The 22,081-nt window shown below is 36.8% G+C and overlaps 1 protein-coding gene across 1 annotated transcript; it reads right to left on the bottom strand.

Moving 5' to 3' along the window:
* Positions 1-873: 873 nt before the first annotated feature.
* LOC148959957 (D-aspartate oxidase-like) lies at positions 874-20,440 on the bottom strand. The gene is made up of 10 exons (XM_089109212.1): positions 20,144-20,440; positions 12,592-12,709; positions 11,382-11,461; positions 10,789-10,854; positions 8,001-8,055; positions 7,609-7,707; positions 6,577-6,659; positions 5,916-6,030; positions 1,714-1,833; positions 874-1,287 (listed from the first exon to the last, which is right to left on the bottom strand). The coding sequence occupies exons 1-10, from the start codon at positions 20,341-20,343 to the stop codon at positions 1,159-1,161; spliced, it is 1,065 nt and encodes a 354-aa protein (XP_088965338.1). The 5' UTR covers positions 20,344-20,440; the 3' UTR covers positions 874-1,158.
* Between the last annotated feature and the right edge of the window lie 1,641 nt (positions 20,441-22,081).

Below are 22,081 nucleotides of genomic sequence, written 5' to 3'. Positions count from 1 at the left end.
CAGGCTTATTGAAAGACCATTATGTTATTGTTTAATGTCTACTAGGTTTAATGTCTTGCTTGAAAAAAGGTTTTTGCAAAGAATCATTAGTTGTTTCTGTACTTGCGTGGGGGCTTTCCACAAAAAATTGGACAAAATTTTCAGCTTTGATTGACTTCCCCTACAACACCAGCCCGCCGCCATCATTAGGCCCAACTAATAGTCTGCCTGCCCAGGCCTACCATTCTTTGAATTTTAATCAGCATTGTTAACTTATTGTCCTTGTAAATGCGTTGCGTTGTAGACTTACTGCAACCAAACTTTCTTGCAGTGTCAGCAAACAAATGAAACGCTAGACCCAAATATTTTATTGCTTTTCGTTCTCTTTCTGGTCCTTTTTTGTGTTTTCGGTATTGAAGCTAAAACATTAATATTTTCCATTTCTCCTTGACAATTTGTTACCTTTTTATTATAGAAAGGTAGGAAATAAATTGAAGTGCTAGGATTTGGATTTTCGTATGTTTCGAAAATATTTCGAAATAAGAACCTCTGATCGGCCTTCACGTCGTCCACGTGACTTGCAGCAAAGCAGGCCCATAATGCGCAGGCCCCACCGAGAGTAGTGTCTCGTGAACACAAGGTGGTAATACAAAAACGCCTGGCAAAAGTATTATTTGCCTCATAGGAAGTAACTTTTACCAAAAGGATAAAAACTTGCCTTTTGATTTCCAACTGTTGTATAGGCATAATACTTCCTCTGTTAAGGATCTGTATTAATTTTCCCCCTTTGTAATGTATTAATTAATTTGTATTGCGTTTGTCGCCTAATTTGAAACCATATTTAACATCAGCTTCTTCTACGCACAAAAGAGCGATCGAGATAAACGACCATCATAATTAATATAAAATATTATAAATGTTTTACATTATCACAATCTATCACCACCATACACAATACAATTATATTTATATACACTGCAAACACAAAATATAAGCTACAGACCAAATGACTCGGTCTATACGCTTTATCAATAAGAATATAGTCTATAGGAAAATTAATGCGTAGAATCACTGAAATTTAAGAATAATTTGAAAATAATGAAATGCTCAAGTTTCATCAGAGAAAATTGAGGCTCGGCAAATATTAGGTATGGTTATAAAAAAGTGTGTACTTCCTAATCATAGTTTTGATTTTGAACTTAGGCCATAAATCTCTTCCAAGCTTTGCTTTACCAATTCCAATGCATTCTGTGCGCATCCCCAATGCAATGTGATGCCACACGGACCATGTCCATAGTTATGAACAACCTGGGCAAAAAATTAAAACTAAATACAGCACAAGGCTAAAATCTTGATAGGCTGAAGGCTTCAACTAAATCATGTGGCCTCTCTCGCCAATTTACTGAAGACTTTTTGAAAAACCATGCCAAATATGGACATACAATAAAGTAACAATTTGACCCGGTTCGACAATAACAACCAGGTTTGTCGATGTGAACTATCGTTCTCGGAGGAACAAAGCCGTAGCGAAGGGAGGGAGTGGTTCCGACACCCCCTTAAAAAACATTACATTTAAAAAACGAGGAGCTTTTTGCAATCTAGGGGTGCTTTGCATGAATAAAGAAAAGGTCACGGTAGCAGTGTGCTCGACGGGCTTCAAGGAGTTCTTGCGGCGAAAAATAGATACAAACGTAGCGAATAAGAAACACCGCAAAGCGACGAGAATGTACATACCCTGACTTTCTTGGTTGTCATTCCATCAGCTGTTTTTAACCACATGTCCTCCTTCTCTAACCGGACTGACGTCAACCGTGATGGTCTCAGGCCTACCCATTTCGTAATTATTTCTGCTCTCTGTCGATTAAACAAAAATTGATGAAGAATCTTTACTCCACATTTTGATAACTAAGCAGATGCTAGCGCAGGCGTCATTTTCATAACTAGCTATGTATTCGAACTTCCAGGGGCGTACGTACCTTCTAGGGGGTGTGTGGGTGTCACACCCCCTCCCCAAATATTTCCAAACAGTGGCAACATTCGGGCAAATACTCGGGAACAAAAAATTCAGGCATGGGGAAGTTTTTTTAATTTCTTAATAATAATATAGGCAGGGCATTCCTCTCAACCATCGACCGCATTGCCTAACCTTTGTTTTCTCGGCTGATTATGGAACACTATGGTATAACGAATAATTTAAGCCCTTGCAACATTTTCAAAAATTCATCAAAGTCACGTTACCGATGACGTCAAAAAGGTTATGTTTCCTAGACTCAAAACCATTGTAACTTCTTAAGTATACGTCTGACTTCAATATAAATGCTAGATTCGGGCTCGCCTGAAGAAGAGCTTTCCAATGATATATACATATCAGTATTTTAACGATGTCAGCAATTTTCAATGATGACGTCATCACTTTCAAAATGGCCGTCGAACAGTACATTTTAAGACAAAAGCTCTGATCTAATCAAACGCACTTCTGGATCGTTTACTAATGTCTTCTTAATGTCTACAATAATTTTATAACTCCCTCTCGTATAACCCCCCCCCCCGGAATAAGCCCCCATCCAAAAATATAAGAAATGAATAAGCCCCCAGGGGACTAATTCGAGGATTTACGGTATATATTCGCCTCAAATCCATTTACCGCCCGAATCCTCCGACGAACTAAAGTCATAAACTTCCCGTTCATTCTCTAGTTTATCAGAATGTTCAGTGCTACTTAGGTCAGAGTCTACCTGGTCTGTTGTTACCTTGTATTCGTTACTAGCACTGATTTCGTCGACACTACGGGCCTATTTCGGTACTTTCAGAGCAGGGAGATTTTCACTGCCACTTTCGACATCTGCCCCAACGCTTTCTAAAAGTCGGTTCTTGTTTTTCCGTCTTGACTTTAAAGAAGGAGGCAGCAGGGGGCACGTGAAGCAAAAAGATTTCAAGGAAGACTCTTCAGAAGACCCTTCCAGCAACAACTTTCGTAAAAAGTCTTGACGGATGGTTCTACGCAACGCAACCAGCAGTAGGCTATGTTCTTGGAATGTGAATCAGGAAGTTTTTCAATGTTAGTTTCATTTTGTTGTACATTTTTAGTCTTGTTTCCACATAGCTTCTCTTGACCTTGCCAGAATACATTACAATTTGAACAAACTTCTGAAAATCTTCCATATCGCTATCACTAACCACTTTTTCTTCTCCAAGGCTGTCAAGCAGTTCAAGGTATCGCGGGCTCTTGATGACTGTCTTCAGCAACCTTACCTTTCCTACGTTGCGGAAATAGGATTAACACCCAGATAAAGCATATAAAGCCTGTAGATTAAGGCAAACATCTCTTCCGAAATGGGAACCATTTGCGTTTTACATGGAGAAAAGCAAAAGCCCAATGTGTCTTCCTTTAGAAATCAGTCTTATAAAATCAATTTGCTTCTGATTTCGATACAGGAGATCGTGGCATTTAAATCCTTGCAACATGTTTTGGTAATACACTTCTAAATGACCTCTTGGCCCAGGCTCACCAACTTATACCCAGCTTCAGGAGCAACAAATTCGAAAAGGCTGTGCATCCGCACTCGGTACGTTGGCATCGGTTTGATGGAGCGAACTGCTGCCACTCCGTCTACTATCCAAACGGCAGACTTCGGAGGCATGTCTTTGATCCATTGCCACTCTTCGAGCAAGAGTCGTTGCAAAGTTACTTTGTCTGACTGACACAAAGTTAAACCAGCTGTAGCGATAGTAATTGAAAGAGGAACGGTTGTCATGGGATGAGTAAATGCCTCTTGCAGACTTCCTGCCTTCAAAATGAGTAGTTAAAGGCCTGTTTTTGTGTTCCTTGACCACGGTAATTGCTGCAGGTGTACCCTTGACCTTTTCCAGATCTGTCTTCAGCTTTGTTTTTCTTGATCGGCGTGAAGAATTAAACGCTGCCATTAATCAGGCGATCATTTGTGAAGCGATGCATATTCTCTTCTCCCATGATCGACGCTGCAAGGAGGTCATTAGAACTTTATTGATCTAATTCTTCACCAGTTAAAGTCGATTTTGCAGGAGCAACAGAAAACCGATTGGTTCCATAGCTTTGAAGAGTTCTCTAAGGCTATCATTATGCTTCTGAAGGAGCTTTGTCCCACCTGGAATGCTATACTTGTGAATTGATGATGACTTTACGAAAAAGTATTGCTTCAGAGCCTCTCTAAACTTGCTATGAATGTGGGACGTAGCAATCCATGTGTTAACCGCATTAACGTTTGCTGAAGCCAGACCTGTATGGACCTGCAGTCCCTTAAGCTTCTTGATTAAATAGCTCTGTATGTAAATCACAATGAATTGCAGCGAATTTGTTTTGAAATTTCCGCAAAATCCTTATTTGTTCCAATCTTGGAATGCTGTAGTTTGTTCACCCTCACCCTCTAATGATTGAAGTGCAATGGAGAAGCAGATGCTGGTATGCACAGTAGCATAGTTGATGTGATTCAATGCAAATGTAAGCAGAATCATATTTTGCACTGCTTGCAAAAGTATCTTAGTGTTGCTTTTCTGCACAGCTACTACCATGCTCAACAAAGCAGACAACTTGTCCAGTTTAGCGATTTCAAGACACTTTTCAGTTTTTTTGACGAATTTCAAGAATCAACATTTTTTTGCATCAATCTGCCATTGCATATGGGCATTGACTGTGTGCGTTTTTTGGAAAAGACGTTGGTGAACCCATGAGTTGATAAAAGCAACCCATCAGCACCTTGACCTGGCTATACAAGTCAGCATTCGTTCACATATTTTGGTTTATCTTTCCCATTTCATCCGCATGAACAAAAACATTAAATATGTCAAGATCATATCTAAGAAAGAATCAAGGTATATTGCCTGCATACTGGATAGACAGGCACCTTACGAGTGATTGGCAAGTTATCTAGCTCTGTCAGGGGTATTAAACAAACGCTTTAAAGTAATAGACCATATAATAACTGTTTTCTCCTGCCTCCTGGCAATGCCAATGATATAAGCCCTTGGCCTTTGTGCAAAGCTCGGTTTCGTACGGACGGCTTCAGGTCCGGTCTTCGGAAACAATTATTTTAGGTTTAATTAATAAAATTAAAAGAATAATAATGAAAAACTTTGGATGGCGAAGGAGGAGCTTCTTCTCCGTTATAAGAAAGTGTTAAGCAAAATCATGCATAATGTCAAATTGCGATAATGCCAAATTGTGCCTAGCAAAATCAGAGTCAGCTCGCTGGTCGACGGCCATTTTGAAAGTGATGACGTCATCATTGAAAATTGCTGACATCGTTAAAATACAATATGTATATATCATTAGAAAGCTCTTCTTCAGGCGAGCCCGAATCTAGCATTTATATTGAAGTCAGACGTATACTTAAGAAGTTACAATGGTTTTGAGTCTAGGAAACATAACCTTTTTGACGTCATCGGTAACGTGACTTTGATGAATTTTTGAAAATGTTGTAAGGGCTTAAGTTATTCGTTATACCATAGTGTTCCATAATCAGCCGAGAAAACAAAGGTTAGGCAATGCGGTCGATGGTTGAGAGGAATGCCCTGCCTAATATACATTTAACTTTTTATTTCTCTATTTCTTCCAATATTTCAGTATATCTTGGTGTTACTTAAGAACATATGTGAAGAACATAAAAATAGATAATTACTTTATTTATTCATAATTAATTAAGATAAAATATATCAAATCAACTAATTGATATTTTTCATTGAAATCCTTGACAATTAAATTTTCAAGAAATTCCCAATACTTGAGGTATCAATACGCTCCAGTAAACTTATATCAAATCCGCGCCATCTGCGCCATATATCAAATCGTTGCTAGAGAAACCTTATTTTGCATAATCAAGACTAGTAGGATCTCTAAGCTATGCGCATACAGGATGCACTGTATTTCTGGTTCCTTTATTCTATACGAAAAGACACTTTACCTTGAGAGATGGCATGAAAGCGTAAGCTCCATCCATGATTCTTTTGTGGTCTTCTTCAGAAAGGTCGGTCTTCCAAGATGACTGCAATACGCCTCCCACTACAACATTGTCGATGCTTCGAAAACAATACAGTTACTAAAAACATGTCGAAAGCAACGGAAAAAAAATTCTTTGCGATCTTAGAAAGCATTCTAGTATGCAAAACACAAATCAACCTATTTTTTCTCCGATAAAAGTTTGTAGCAGTTAACAAAACAACTCTTGTAATTGCAAAACGTCAGGGCACTACAGAAAGGAAAAACAATTTTCTATATATAACGTAAATCTTCGAATGAGCCCTCTGGAGGCTTATTTATTTTTTATACATCTAATGCTCAATGGGGAATATGATAACGGATGCAGATGTAAATAAAGCAATCAGAAAACGACGACATTACCGATCAAATACTGTTCTCTAACCTTTAGTCAAAATGTTGCCTATAAAGTGTTTTGCGACGGTAAAAGAGGCGATAAAAAAATTTTTTGTTAAAAAATATTTCGTTTCCATTAGCCTGTGCTCCAGAACTGTTCTGTCAGGTAAGGGTCCTGGGGCACAAGCTACGCTTCAATAGGCTTAGGTTTGAGCTTTAACTTATTTTATCAAAGATGCAAACTTGCTCACTTTGGGTATAGGTATGTAGCTCGTGACTGACTTCCGCTAGAGTAGGAAACGTAATAGAAATGTCGCATCCATGGTGCCTTTACCTGGAAACATACCAAGAATAATTAGTAAAATGGTCTGCTAAAAGATGTACCATGAAAATGTGTAAAGTTTCCAATATGTCATCAGGTTTCCGATATTTCAGTATAGCTTGATGTTATTTTCCCTCAAAACCAAATTGAAATGTAAAGTATAAATCAAAAACGTTTCTCTTTCAAAAACTGACTTTCTTTGGCATAACAAAAATGTCATTGACATAATTTTGGACGCTTAAGGACACCGAAAACGTGAAAAAAGTACAAGCTAATGTCTATTGACGGACTTCTCCCAAAAACTGACCTCTCTAAATAAAGAATAAACATTTTACTAGAATTTTCTTTTCATCTTCAGACAAAAGGCACTACAATGTACCATTAAAACATAATATTCATCATGTGAAGGATAGGTTCGGGTTTTAAGGGTCAGGAAATTGAATCTTCTCGTACAGAATTTGAAAATGTCACTTTTTCATCTGACACTCTTCAGAGTAAGAAATGAGAGAAAGTAGATCGAAAATTCTATGCTAGGAAATATATATACCCAGTTGTCGATCGAAATACGCCAATCAGAAATGTGAGCAGATGACTCTTGAGGTTGCCTAATCAGTGTCGCTTGCCTATTGAAAATGTTACCGATGGAGTAAGGTGGAAACGAACTCCTTCTGTCAACACACTTTCTGCTATGATAAATTATTTGTGCCATAGATGAGGGACTTGGTCGATTGTGAACCTTGATATAATGTCTACTTCTTTATCAAAAGAAGTTAATTGAAATTGTATGTTATGCTACAAACTCAACAATCTAGTTCTCTATCTCGAACATTTTGTTTCATGTTTCAGTTAGAATCCCTATCCTTCCTTGGTTCCTGATTGGTATCCAAATACCAATCAATACCATCCTATTTATATGCTTAAAGGATGAAAAATTTGGCTGATTGGTACACAAAAAACTTACTCGTGCAACCTGGCCTCTTAATGGTACAACGTCGCTGTCTTTGCAAAGGTCCCGTGCTCCGATTCCAGTGCAATTAACTATGACGTCATAATCAGACAGCTAATGAGAAAAATGAATACTTTTGGTTGAGAAGATTGTAGCATTCTGCACGTAACTAAGAGAAACATCTTGATCCATCGTTTGCTACACGTGTACAATTCCCATGAGTAAATATTTCAAAGAACGTTAATCTGCTCATCCAAGGCCTTTTATAAAACTTTTTGCAAACAACTTCATAACATAATCAGTAGTTGCCAACTATTCAAAAAGACAAATTACTTTTTTAACCTGTTTTCTTTATTAGAAAAATAAATTAAAAATAAAATTACTTTGAAATAATGTGTTACAGGTACCTCGCTGAAAGAATTTATCCTTTTTCTCACAATTTTTCCATTTTTCTCCTTAAATCTATGAGAAAAATAGCCTTTATAAGACAAAATACTAAGCAATGTTTGCTGTAGGACGCACAATTCAAAGATAGGAAATATGTACCTAAAAACAAGAATTTTCTGAGATCTCTTAAAAATGGGTAGAAGGAAGAAACTGGAGTTAAAGTTTCATGATGTATCAACAAACCATAACTGGAACGTTACGGAACCAGAATGCCAGAACGTTTTGGTTCACAGGCAACGTTTCCCTCGTGTAACAGAATTCAATGGTTTACTAGCAAACTGACACACTGAGGCATGTTTTATCAAAATATCTCACGAGCTGGCACGTGGATAGCTCTTGTGTTCCGAACCTGGTACTTCGTGGTAACATGTTTTTACCACCATCTTCAATAAAAAAACTGAAAAGAAATGTCCTGAAAAACATTTGAAATACGACTACGGGCGATTGGACAAGTGTAAAACCATTTGCATGTGTGTTGAGCCGGGCACGAGCAATCGCTTGTCGCTTGGGAGGGATTTTTAACAACATTTTTGAATTTCATTTCTTTATGTTGATGACGATGACCATTTTCTATTTCATTTCATTTAATCATATTTCATTCCATTCATTTAATCATATGCATCCACGATATCCATTCAGTTCCTCTATAAAAGTAAATTATGATAAAAAGTTACAGTTTCTAACTGATAAAATAAAAATACCCTAAGAATATCAATAAAAATTACAATGGCAGTGCAGATTTGCTGAGGGGATTGAAGTTATGATCACTTTTTCAGAAAATCAACGAGAATCGATGAAGCTTGGCTTGGTGGTTGATAATTATCTATCTGTCTTACTTTAGATTGATAATTATTGCTGATTCGGTACTATTTTCTCTTCAGATTTCTATTGTCTTTGACGCTATACCATTGGCTTGTTGAAAATGTAAACAAACAGTCTGATTGGCTCAAAACATTTTTCATCCTTGTCAGTCTTAGTAGCTACAAAACTTTCACGGTGACACTGAAAAAGACCATGATCGACCATTACAATTAAATGGCATCATTTATTGACTATATTTCTTTGCCTGATTCATAATATTAGTCTAAATCCATAATTAAAAACTGCATAACAACAATGATCTAACATCGTTTGATTTATGATGACTTTTCCTTATTGCGTTATCCTGCAGCGATCAAGTTAATTCTGCTGTATAATTGGAACCTAAATTTTATAATTTAATGAATTTTATATGCTGTATAATTAGAATCTTTTAAATTTATCATATATCCAAAAATCTGTAAAGCTGCTTTTAGCTTGTATGTTAAATGCAACCTCGTTAGCTTGTTAGCTTTTGTTTACCCCCAAGAAGTGTTACTGAATTTTCAATGTATCTTACCATAAATCCGCGAATCGCCCTTCCTCGATTAGTTGATTTTTGCCATCCGAGGTTGCATTTGGCGTTTTATTGCATTACCACAAAAATTAATACTTTTGGATTCATACAAAAATTCATACATAATACGAAAGAATTACTACAAATTCAATCGTCCATTCATACTAACTTTTATACTTAGATTCTTCTTTCTTATTAAGAAAAGAAAGAAATGACTTCTTATGTAGCATATTTCAGATAATTCTATAAGCCCCCCTTTTTCAACCCCCCCCCCCCTGAATAGCCACTAATCCAAAAATATCAAAAATAAATAAGTCCCCAGGAAGCTTTTTTATTGCTTACGGCATCCACACTCTGTGACTAGTACAACTCTGTGATGTGTGATGTCACTCTGTGATGTCACAGGATAAAAAGTGGATTAGCTAAAGGCATAAAGGTGATTTTTCCGTGCATTTTTCATTATCGAGGAAGAAGAAACACACAATCTGACCTTATGTTCACAATAATTTCATCCTTTACTTTGCTGTAAACGCAATTATCTAATGCAACAAATCTTATGCGTGAGACCAATAATATAACAAATTTATCTCAAAATTGGTAACGCACTTCCTTATTTTCCAGGGGGGGCTCAGCCCCCCCTCGGTTTTCGTCAGGAGGGGCTGAAGCCCCAGAACCCCCCCTAAGTTTACGCCTATGCATGATATTATTACTGGGCGAACAATCTTTCTCACAACAAGACTAAATTTGCTACTGGAACTGGGCCTGGTTCAAGGTAATAACAACATTTAAGGTCTGTATCCAAACAAGGGAGACAAAACTTCACCCTTAGCACATTAAAACAAGATATGCAGGTAAAATGCTATGAAAGCAGAGAAAAATGTTATGAAAATTCAATAATTTGTGAAGTTAAGTACAACAAAATCTAATTTGATGTTTTCAACCAAATGGTAGGTAGCAAAAAATTTCTGAGGCAATATCCCCATTTCCTTGGGTTGCTTCCCTAACCCCCAATATATTTGAACATTAATGGGGACTCCACATTTTTCTGGATTGAAAAGTGTGAAATTTAAACTCAAAAAGCATTGTGTTCAATTTTTTAATTATAACGTGTCATAATATTGCAAATACTTGTGAAAATTCTTTATGGATGCATTATGTGTGTTGTTGAAAACATAAAACAAGGTTACCAATTACGATCTGCCTTACAAAATAAACTTAGGCTTACATCATTACAATAAATCATTACCCAAACAGACAAATTCAAAACTAAAATCATGGCAACAGAATTTTCACAAAAATACAGACAAACAGGCAAAATTGAGCCAATAAACTTCTGAAATCTAAATTTCCCCTGCCATAAAGAGGACAATTACCTTTCAAGGAGCCATGGGAGGTATTTACTGCTTTCACAGATTACACTTGTCATAAAATAGCCAGATCTAAAAAACAAAATAAGAGTCAAGAATCAACTTAAAAGTTTCTACTAAAAAATGAAAATATTAAAACACTTACACACTAAAAACAATTATCAAAATTCCATCAAATTTAAAAAGTACTATTTGCAAAATTCTATCAAATTCAAGAGATTTTGTACCATTTTGTAAGATATTTTCAAGTCCAAAGATTCAGGTATGCTCATCCAAGGAATGCGAGAAAATGACAAAGCTAAAAGGAAAGATAGCATCAAAACTAATTGCATAGGAGACATGACATTTGTCTCATTGACTCTTTATTTTCACCAAAAAGGATCCACCATACCACAACATGATTGAAGAAAAGGCATTTTGCTTGTTATTATCTTATTCCAAAACAACAAATTGAAACCACCAAGGCAACTTTTGTTGCCAAGTGATTGCTACCTATTTTACTTCTCCAGCTTTTTACTATCATCACATTACATACCAAAAGTTGGACCAAAAATTGTGCCAGAGAATCAGCTGTTTTCTAGCAAAAGTTTCAGAACTACCTTATTTCTTCACCAAAACTAGCCAGCTGCTCCTTTGACAATTTGACAAGATTATCAAGAACTTTTGACCATGGGCCAACCTACAGTGGTACGCAACAATTGAATAAATATCTAACTAAAAACAAACACTTTCAAAGGTACCAGGTATAAACAAACAATTTATGATATGTGCGAATAAAGGAGAATCCATGATAGCAGGCTGCTTGATGGACTCCGGGGGAAATCTTGCAGTAAAAAATTGATAAAATAGAAGTGTATAAGGAACACCCCAATACGACGAGAATGGACAACAACAAACACACAAATCAGTGATGGCTAATATTTTGCCCCCAGCATACAGGGATTCATATTAAGCCCAAAGAAGTCCCGTATGCCAGGGCAAAATATTACATGATACTTAAATGCCAGGGCTTAAATGATACAGCACTGATCAGTCTACAGATCTGTAATATTATGTCTTAGATGGTTTTACTTAACCTAAAAAATGATAGGGCAATTAAGTGATCAATTGTATTCTTTTGGAAAACTGTGCATACTAGAAAATAAAGGATACTCTTTTGCACAGGGCTGATATGAGACACTAACTTGTGTCACTAGCAATTTCCAACTTTCCATTCAGGGGTGTAGCTAGCTGTGGGGTGTAGGGGGTGTAACCCCTCCCCCCCAATACTTCACAAATTAGTCTTAAATCTTTAGTTTGTCTACAAAATCTTTAGCTTGTCAGTAAAATAGTCTATCAGCAGGTGAAATAGCACCTAAATTCTTTTTCAGCTATGTCTTCATTGGTTAGTTTTTCTATTGATGACCCTTCACCCCCTAGTCTGGAAGGTCAAGTGATGCCACTTCTTCCACTATCAAGATTTTCACATCACAGAAATTGAAATTTTATGGTATCAAACTTTTGAGTGATCATCTCATTTTTAAAGTTGCAAAACACAAAAGCAACGGTAAACCTGTACTCTGTAGTAATGTTTATTGCAAACTATGAGTTAAATTATCTCTGTTTAGGTGTTTAGTGTCAAACTAATTAACTTTAAAAAGATGGTTTGCCCTGGGCTAGTATGTGAAAACTTTAGTTTGCAGGTGAATGCCTAAAACAAACATGGAACAAATATGGCTTAGTTTTTAAAGTGTCAATACAGCTTGATTAAAAACTACTCTGATATCATCACATCAATAGTACAAAACGTGAACATTAACAATAATATACCTCTAAGGTGTCCTTGTCGCTTAATAGGTAGCCGGATATGTTGCATATGCCAAGTTTTGGGGCTGAATCTGACCTTAGAATTTCTTTGTACCATTTGTATGTGTCTGCTGCCCATTTCCTAGACAGACAAAGATATATCTTTCACATATAAGGAATTTACTTATTAATTAAGATTTCAGTGAACAATGGGGGCAATGCTAACAACCAGTTCAAAACAAAATATTTTGTTTCTAAGTTATTATGTTTTCAAAAATTCTAGGACTAAGTCCCTGGCTCTCACATACTCCCTTTCATGACCATTGGATGGCCTGTTGAAATTCCATCCTGAAAGAAAATCTGAATTGTATCTACTCCTGGTCTTCGTAATGATCCTCTTTTTGGTACATGAAATTTGTTAAGACATCAAAAAATTTGTGCCCATATTGTGTCTCTTTAATCATATCCTCTAAAATCATTCTTTGTCCACAACTAATTGTGGTAAATCATTGATTTGACACCTTAGGCAAACTCAAAATTAAACTCAAAATCTTTTTCAGCCAGCAAACAAATTAATTACAATATACTGATTTAAAATACAATTTCTAGAATTTTTAGAATTAGAAGAGAAGTAAAATCAGAAAATTGATTGGTTTTTTATGTTGCTGAAGGGCAAATGAAAAAAATAACGACGAGCTATTGAATCATGTGCTCTGTTTGATGCACTTAATAACATTTTGTATAGATTTCAGTATGAATTGAACATAACAGAAAAGTAAAGATAATTGATAAAAGAAGAATACAAAAAAGGTCATAAGAAACAAGTAAAGGGGTAGACATTAATAAAATTTTTGTCCACCCTGAAAAAGACGAATATATATAGAGGGCCTCTCTTAATTTGTTATCCGTATCTAATCAAATGTACCATCTTTCAATTATAGAATAGGAGCCTTGCCATGCCCCTTGTGAAAAGCAGTTCTCGGGAACTGGTGGGGCTACCATGCTCAAAAAATTAAAAATTAAAAATGAATGTATGAATGTATGAATGTATGAATGTATGAATGAAAGAATGAATTAATGAATGAATGAATGAATGAATGAATGAATGAATGAATGAATGAATGAATGAATGAATGAATGAATGAATGAATGAATGAATGAATGAATGAATGAATGAATGAATGAATGAATGAATGAATGAATGAGCACATGTGCGTCTGCAAGCGATGGGATTTGTTTCCATATAGCAGAGTATAAAAACTTTGTAACAAAAACATCTCCTGTCTACTCTTTCAAAAACGCCCATTCATCTTAAAATTTCACATTTTTTTGGGGTATAATACTTGCTTTTTTATTCATTGTCGAAAGCAATGTCAAGAGCATGAACAGATTGTTCAAGAAGTTTTGCTGTATATTTACAGCCAGACAGCTCAACAAGATTTACTGTCACAGGCAACGTGGAGCTAAAACTGAATTAAAAGAGGATTAAGAGTGGTCCTTTCCATATTCTATTTGTTTTTGGCTAAAGCCCCAAGTGCCCCAATTCCCCCTGGATTTCTAGGGTTTTTTCTCGAATATTAATGAATTTGTGCGAAAGCCATACGAGATAACTGTGGAGTGATATGCCCGTTGGAACTAGGTTTTTAATGTGAGCCTGGATTGTTCTCAATTTGTTCTTAAATTAATAGGTTGTAAGCAGTAGGATTGTTAGCTTTTTCGATCTAGGGATGTATTCAGGTCTCATTTGCCAACAAAGTGAGTGAAACACCCTTCATTTGCTGACAGGTTTGTTTATTCACCGAAAAAGCACCCACACATGGCAAAAATTCCTGTGTTTTTAGGGTAAAATGTTATTCAAAATTGCATATTACAGTAACTCAGCCTCAGCTTGTTCTTAATTTGTTCTCAACTTTTGGCCAATTCTAAAGCTCGTGTTATGACAAAATTGCATTTATAAAATATAGATACATATATGTGTGTGTATAAACATTTCTAAGTTTGGTTCAACTTGTCTTTGCCCCCCCCCCCCCCCAATCCTTCCATTACCATCTTGGCTATGCTACTGTCGATTTTTTTCATAAAAGTAAGTAACTCAACCCTGAATGTCTCACAAATGTCTAGATGTCTAAAATATGTCACATGCTAAATATCGAGTTGTCACCTTCAAGTTGCGAGGAGTATACTTTGGAAATATCCTACAGGCGCCAAGGATGATATCTGAAAGTGAGTGTGGATACTTGAACTTGCGTTGATTGAACTTCGAGTGATTTGAAGATTTCTGCCTTGCTTTAATTCCAAAAAGATTTTGTCATTCAGGCAATCCTTGCTAGAATGACTAACACACAGAAATAAAGACACCGTGGCACACCGCAATACGAAAATGTCATTGTCATATCTCTTTCACTAAAATCCAGGCTCTAATCTCCAGACGGAAAATCAGGCTTCCATTTGAGAGGGGGGGCTCAGGCCCAGGATTTTCCGACAAGATAACATCTTGGATCATGTCTAATTCTAAAGGAAACTTGTTACTGCACATTTTGTTGAAAATAGACGATTATTGGGCGGGACCCTTTGCTTACCACGCCCTTTTATAAAGTGGCTAGAAGAGCAACCATTAATGATTTTTGATATCACGGTCGATATCTTATCTAAGACGATTAATGATACATGAGGTTGACCGATTACACTACATTGACAAGTCGTTCATGATAACTACACAACTGTAAATACATTCTTTTTTTATAAGAAACTGGACAGTCAGAAAAAATCAAGAAACATTCAAGAGTATTCTACATGCATAAATATTTTTTATACATCAACTAAAGCTACTAGAACGACAATTACATTAAGCTGTGACATTCATGGCGAGGAAAGACACAAGGTCATCGAGTCCTCACCATAAATGCCACATACAATTCTACAACATGTTACATCATCTAAGAAAAAAAGAAAGAGAAAATAAGAAAAAATAAAAGTTAGAGAAAGAAAAGAAAGGGGTGCTGCTGCTGTATTTCAGCATTAACTTAAATTTGCCGAGGCCTTAACGCAGGAAATTGTTGCTTCTAATATAATTCTGTTTGCAACTGTACCCAAAATTGAACAATTTTTTTGCGGTACAGAATTTGAAAATGGCTTTGAAGAAAGCAAACATTTTAGGACATACTAAAAGCTTTTTCGTCTGACACTCCTCAGAGCAAAAACGTCAGAATAAGGTTCCGAAAGAACCAGGTTCCAGATTGTGCAAAACTCTATAATGACGACATGTTTCGGATAATTGGCAGAGCCCGGTCGTCCTTCCATCTAGCAGTTTTGGAGTCAATCTACATAAAAACGAAAAAGCTGCCATTGTGTAGACAAAAGGAGTTCGTTTTCTCTCTTGGACTCCATTGGTAATTGTTCTTTAGGCTCGCGGCACTGATTGGTCAACTATACCGGTCTTGTGCTTGCGTTTTTCTGATTGGCCTATTTCGATCCACAACTGGGTATATATTTTCCATCGTGTTTTTTCGGAACCTTATTCTGACGTTTTTGCTCTGAGGAGTGTCAGACGAAAAAGCTTTTAGTATGTCGTAAAATGTTTGCTTTTTTTCAAAGCCATTTTTATGTACCTAAACTCTGATCTCCAAACAAGAGTAAATGGGAGTAAATGACAAAGGTCTTTCATATTTACATCGGCAACATTGAATCCATCGATACCTGAGAGCTGGTCAAAGAGAACCTGGCGCTGCATACATATACAAATACACTTATGTTAAATAGTAAAGTCAATAGTTTTCTCTGACTTAGTCGTACGGCCACCAAAGAGAGGGCATGAACAATAACTACATCTCATGAATGACGTCATCAAACATTTAACTCCCAAATTACTTGCGATTTTCGACGGTGACATACTGTACATATATTTTTGACAAACCCTCGTTTTTTGACATGCAGAATTCAAATATTTGATCAGAAAAACATGAGAAATTTCAGTCCGGTTTGAAACTCACACCAGCCTCAGTTCAGTTGGATGTTTGGTCGAACCCCTTTGAGTATTCACATGAGTAGGGCGAATTGAAACTCGGGCCAACCGGAGATTAATTTCGGTTTTTCAGGCCTGTTTGAATTTTCAAGCCGGTGTCATATGCGTTTCGGTAACCTTATGCATTTTGGTCCGGGTACTCAAAGGCATGAAAATTTTGGTTATGCAAAATCGTACCCAAGCACTTAAACAATAGAGTACCAAAACTAATGGTGGAATTTAGCATGCAAAACGGTCCGGGTACACAAACGCATGGCAATTTTGTTAATACAAAAACGTACCCAAGCACTTAAACAATAGAGTACCAAAACTAATGGTGGAATTTAGCATGCAAAACGGTCCGGGTACACAAACGCATGACAATTTTGTTTATACAAAAACGTACCCAAGCACTTAAACAATAGAGTACCAAAACTAATGGTGGAATTTAGCATGCAAAACGGTCCGGGTACACAAACGCATGGCAATTTTGTTTATACAAAAACGTACCCAAGCACTTAAACAATAGAGTACCAAAACTAATGGTGGAATTTAGCATGCAAAACGGTCCGGGTACACAAACGCATGACAATTTTGTTTATACAAAAACGTACCCAAGCACTTAAACAATAGAGTACCAAAACTAATGGTGGAATTTAGCATGCAAAACGGTCCGGGTACACAAACGCATGGCAATTTTGTTAATACAAAAACGTACCCAAGCACTTAAACAATAGAGTACCAAAACTAATGGTGGAATTTAGCATGCAAAACGGTCCGGGTACACAAACGCATGGCAATTTTGTTTATACAAAAACGTACCCAAGCACTTAAACAATAGAGTACCAAAACTAATGGTGGAATTTAGCATGCAAAACGGTCCGGGTACACAAACGCATGACAATTTTGTTTATACAAAAACGTACCCAAGCACTTAAACAATAGAGTACCAAAACTAATGGTGGAATTTAGCATGCAAAACGGTCCGGGTACACAAACGCATGGCAATTTTGTTTATACAAAAACGTACCCAAGCACTTAAACAATAGAGTACCAAAACTAATGGTGGAATTTAGCATGCAAAACGGTCCGGGTACACAAACGCATGACAATTTTGTTTATACAAAAACGTACCCAAGCACTTAAACAATAGAGTACCAAAACTAATGGTGGAATTTAGCATGCAAAACGGTCCGGGTACACAAACGCATGGCAATTTTGTTAATACAAAAACGTACCCAAGCACTTAAACAATAGAGTACCAAAACTAATGGTGGAATTTAGCATGCAAAACGGTCAGGGTACACAAACGCATGACAATTTTGTTTATACAAAAACGTACCCAAGCACTTAAACAATAGAGTACCAAAACTAATGGTGGAATTTAGCATGCAAAACGGTCAGGGTACACAAACGCATGACAATTTTGTTTATACAAAAACGTACCCAAGCACTTAAACAATAGAGTACCAAAACTAATGGTGGAATTTAGCATGCAAAACGGTCAGGGTACACAAACGCATGACAATTTTGTTTATACAAAAACGTACCCAAGCACTTAAACAATAGAGTACCAAAACTAATGGTGGAATTCAGCATGCAAAACGGTCCGGGTACACAAACGCATGGCAATTTTGTTTATACAAAAACGTACCCAAGCTTTAAAAAAACAGGGAACCGAAACGAATGGTGGAATTTAGCATGCAAAACGGTCAGGGTACACAAACGCATGACAATTTTGTTTATACAAAAACGTACCCAAGCACTTAAACAATAGAGTACCAAAACTAATGGTGGAATTTAGCATGCAAAACGGTCCGGGTACACAAACGCATGGCAATTTTGTTAATACAAAAACGTACCCAAGCACTTAAACAATAGAGTACCAAAACTAATGGTGGAATTTAGCATGCAAAACGGTCTGGGTACACAAACGCGTGACAATTTCGCTTATACAAAAACGTACCCAAGCTTTAAAAAAACAGGGAACCGAAACGAATGGTGGAATTTAGCATGCGAACCGGTCTGGGAACACAAATTTTCTAGTTCAAATTCAAAATGTAAAGAACAATCGAACTATCCCTAACACGAAGCGGTGCTGTGATTTCCCTTGTTAAGTTTATATGCAAAAAGTACAACATTAATGGCGACTCCAAATTTGTCTGGATTGAAAAGTGTGAAATTTTAAACTCAAAAGGCATTGTTCCCAATTTGTTAATTATAACGTGTCATAATATCGCACTACGATGTAATCACATGATTTGAAACACATTGCATTTCACGTTACACTTTTGCATAGGATACCAAAACGCATATTACACCAGCGTGAAAAATTCATGCGAACACGATTTTTCAAATTGGGGGAAACTGAACTTGCATAATCAAAACTATACGGTATCAAGATTTGTGCTAGGCTCACGAACCCCACGAAGTCTTCCATTGACATACTAAAGTTCGCCATCATTACACCATCCCACACGAGGGCAAATCACTGCAAGAAAATCTCGTACACTTTAATCCCTAGAAATCCTTTTGTTTTAGGGAAAATCTCGTACGCTATTTGCAAGAGTGAATTGCCCCTCGATCCCACATGTGTGTGTATGTGTATATGTCTATCATTTATTGTTTTCCAGTGTTCTTCAAATGTCGTCACTTCTTTATAACCCTAATCCTGAGTTGCCTATACCTTTTTTTTACCTTAAATTGCTTGAGCAACTTCCTGTTACAGCGCCTGATCTTTGAATGTGTGAAAACGCAGTATTCGTAAATTTATTCCAATCAATTCGAAATATCCATGTGAACGCGAAGGAAATTGGCACACCCGAATTGAACTCATGAAATTTCACCTGTGAAGGGCCTCTAACCATACTGGATAGTATGAACCTGCAGAACCGTCGGAACCGGGGGGGCTGGAGCCCCCCCCCCCCCCCAATAATTATCAAACTGTGGTATGTTTCCTCTAGAACAGTGTACTGAATGAGAAGGAAAACAATGGGCAGCCCCCCCCCCCCCATGTTAATATCGTTCCGACGGCACTGACCTGGTACGCCACATAGATAATCCATCATGCGCCAAGTAGCGCCAGTACTCCACTCCATCCACTCCGCCAATTGTTGACTTTACGCAAACAGATATTGTTATGAGGCATAAGCTTTGCCTCTTGGACTTTAAAAAATTAATCAATGAGTCGAACAAATACATTTTTACCGTGTGTACGAAAAATAAGAATTTATTTGCTTGACATTTTATGCTTAATAAATATGCGTCCTTTATCATAAAAAAGGTCTCGATATTTATACTACCCATGGTTGCCGTAGAAGGGTAAGAAAGTTTTCGTATATGAGTGATTCCAGGGTATATGAGGTTGTCGGAGGCCCTTGATATAACTCTGAATCAGATCTGTGGCGCAACGTACGCGGATGCCAGCCCTCTAAGCCTTTTGCTTATAAAATAGCCATCTAAAGGACAAGTTCTCCCAATCGGGAGAAAAAATTTAAGCTGCCGAAGATTTGAATTCTCCCAAACGGGAGAAACCTATCCCGTTCGGGAGACAAAATGCTAGCAGTATGGACTGACCTGATTTTTTCTTCCGATGTATTTGTCAATCCCTTGTCAACCTCGTTGACTTTGAAAATACCGGCAGCTCCATCACTTGTCGTGTTTGGGCTGAATTTCTCTGCAAACAGTGTTATGTCTAAATGATCATCAAACGTTTTTAGGACGTATGCTGAAGAAAGGCCGATAATGCCAGCACCAATTACGGCGATTTTCACCATCTTCCTATGCAAGAAATTGCAGTCCTAGGCAAGCGGCAAGAGGCAAGCACCTTACGTGCCTCTCTGCTTTTGTTGTTGTTGTTGCACCTGTGAAAACTCTGGTATGGAGTCCTTTGTTTTGTCCTTTTGTTTCGCGTTTTCGCGCTCCGATTGATATTAACGTTTGACAAGTTGTTGTAGAGGTAATTCTATTAACTTTTATTGTTATTTTTATGTTGTAAAAAGGGTTGGAGGCCATCTTGGCCTAGATACCTTTTTAATAAAAAAAATATTAAAAAAACAATCTATTGCAATTTCTATTCTGTGATCACATGATCAAAACGAGTCCACAAACAAATTTTGATGCTGGTGTTTATGTGCGCGGACAAACCTCAAACTCAAACTCAAAATCTTTTAACAGCATCAGCAGGTTAATCACATCATACTGAAATATAAAAAGGAAAAAAATTAGGTAAAGTATTTCGAAATTGTCGAATGTTCAGGTGTCAAGAAAATTGGACCGACTAACACACAAAATTGACCGAGATTTCAAAACCAATCTTTGCAGCTACAAATAATGAAAGTGTTTAAAGAATAGATGAATAAAGAATCAAACGAATTCCATACTTGGGTAAAAATATAGAATTCATTCTCTTAGAAATGTGGAATCATTTGGTACTTAAAAGGGAAATCTAAGGACACTGGATGAAATATTTATCTTTGTTTTGCTCAACTTATTTTTTGGGAACAACTAAAAAAGAAACTCGAAAAACATACATCTACCAAAGCTGAAAGTCTTAAGTCTTTTGTGTGGAGGGTACAACCTGAAGTTGGAAGAAGCAGCTTTCTACACATGCCTGGAAGAGGCAATGAACTTGGAGGATTTTTGAATTTTGAATTTTAGGACATCTTCTTTGGCTCTACTAGCCACCAAGAGCCCTAACAACTAGTAAATTCAGTTGTTTAATGGATTTTTCATACTACAGTCATACTGTTATTTCTAGTCACTTACAGTCTTAGGTGCATTCAAAGGAAAGAAATAATGCTAAAATAATGTTAATGCGAAGCTAAAGCTAAGTGAAATGAACTCTTACGAAAATTGAAGAACGAACAATATCTTTCTGAATATTATTATAAGCAAATCAATCCTGCATCTTAAATGGCTTATAAAACAGTGGTTCAGTGGTCTTAGGAAGAATTCCTGGTATGGAACAAGCATTGTAGATAGAAACATATTTATGATGTTATTTGATGTTCTCGTCTGTTTCGTTGAGATAATATAAGCCAAAAGTATTTGCGGTAGACTAAACTAAGATGACATTAAAGGGCCTCTCCAGCCAAATTTTGCACTTGCAATTTATAGGCTAATCTAAAGGAGCTGAACATGCTGATCACGAATTCGTTATTTGTTTTTCGATATTTTTTATAGTTTGTGAGATATAAGCTCTTGCATTTCGATAATTGAATTGAATTAATCGACAAAAATTTTTCGGTTTGGTGACACTGTGACGCAATTTTGACGTCACAGTGTATTTCGTTAGTCTCGTCCAAACCGAATCGAGCGTCAGCGATTCGCAAACTGAACACTGATAGTGATGGTACTCTCAGTTCTGTTCCACCGGCTTTTAGTTTGAGCATTTCAGACACCAATTCTGAAGCCTTTAGACGTTCATCGTTTCTGGAGAACAACATGAGTATCAATTTCGATTAATTATACGCCAGGGAAGAGCTGGAACAGGAAGCCATAGCTTTGTGGGCC

The sequence above is a fragment of the Rhopilema esculentum genome, chromosome 7, assembly GCF_057945365.1.
Source record: "Rhopilema esculentum isolate cy_ngs chromosome 7, ASM5794536v1, whole genome shotgun sequence".
NCBI classification, from domain to species: Eukaryota; Metazoa; Cnidaria; class Scyphozoa; order Rhizostomeae; family Rhizostomatidae; genus Rhopilema; species Rhopilema esculentum.
This window is presented reverse-complemented; position numbering and strand designations above follow the sequence as displayed.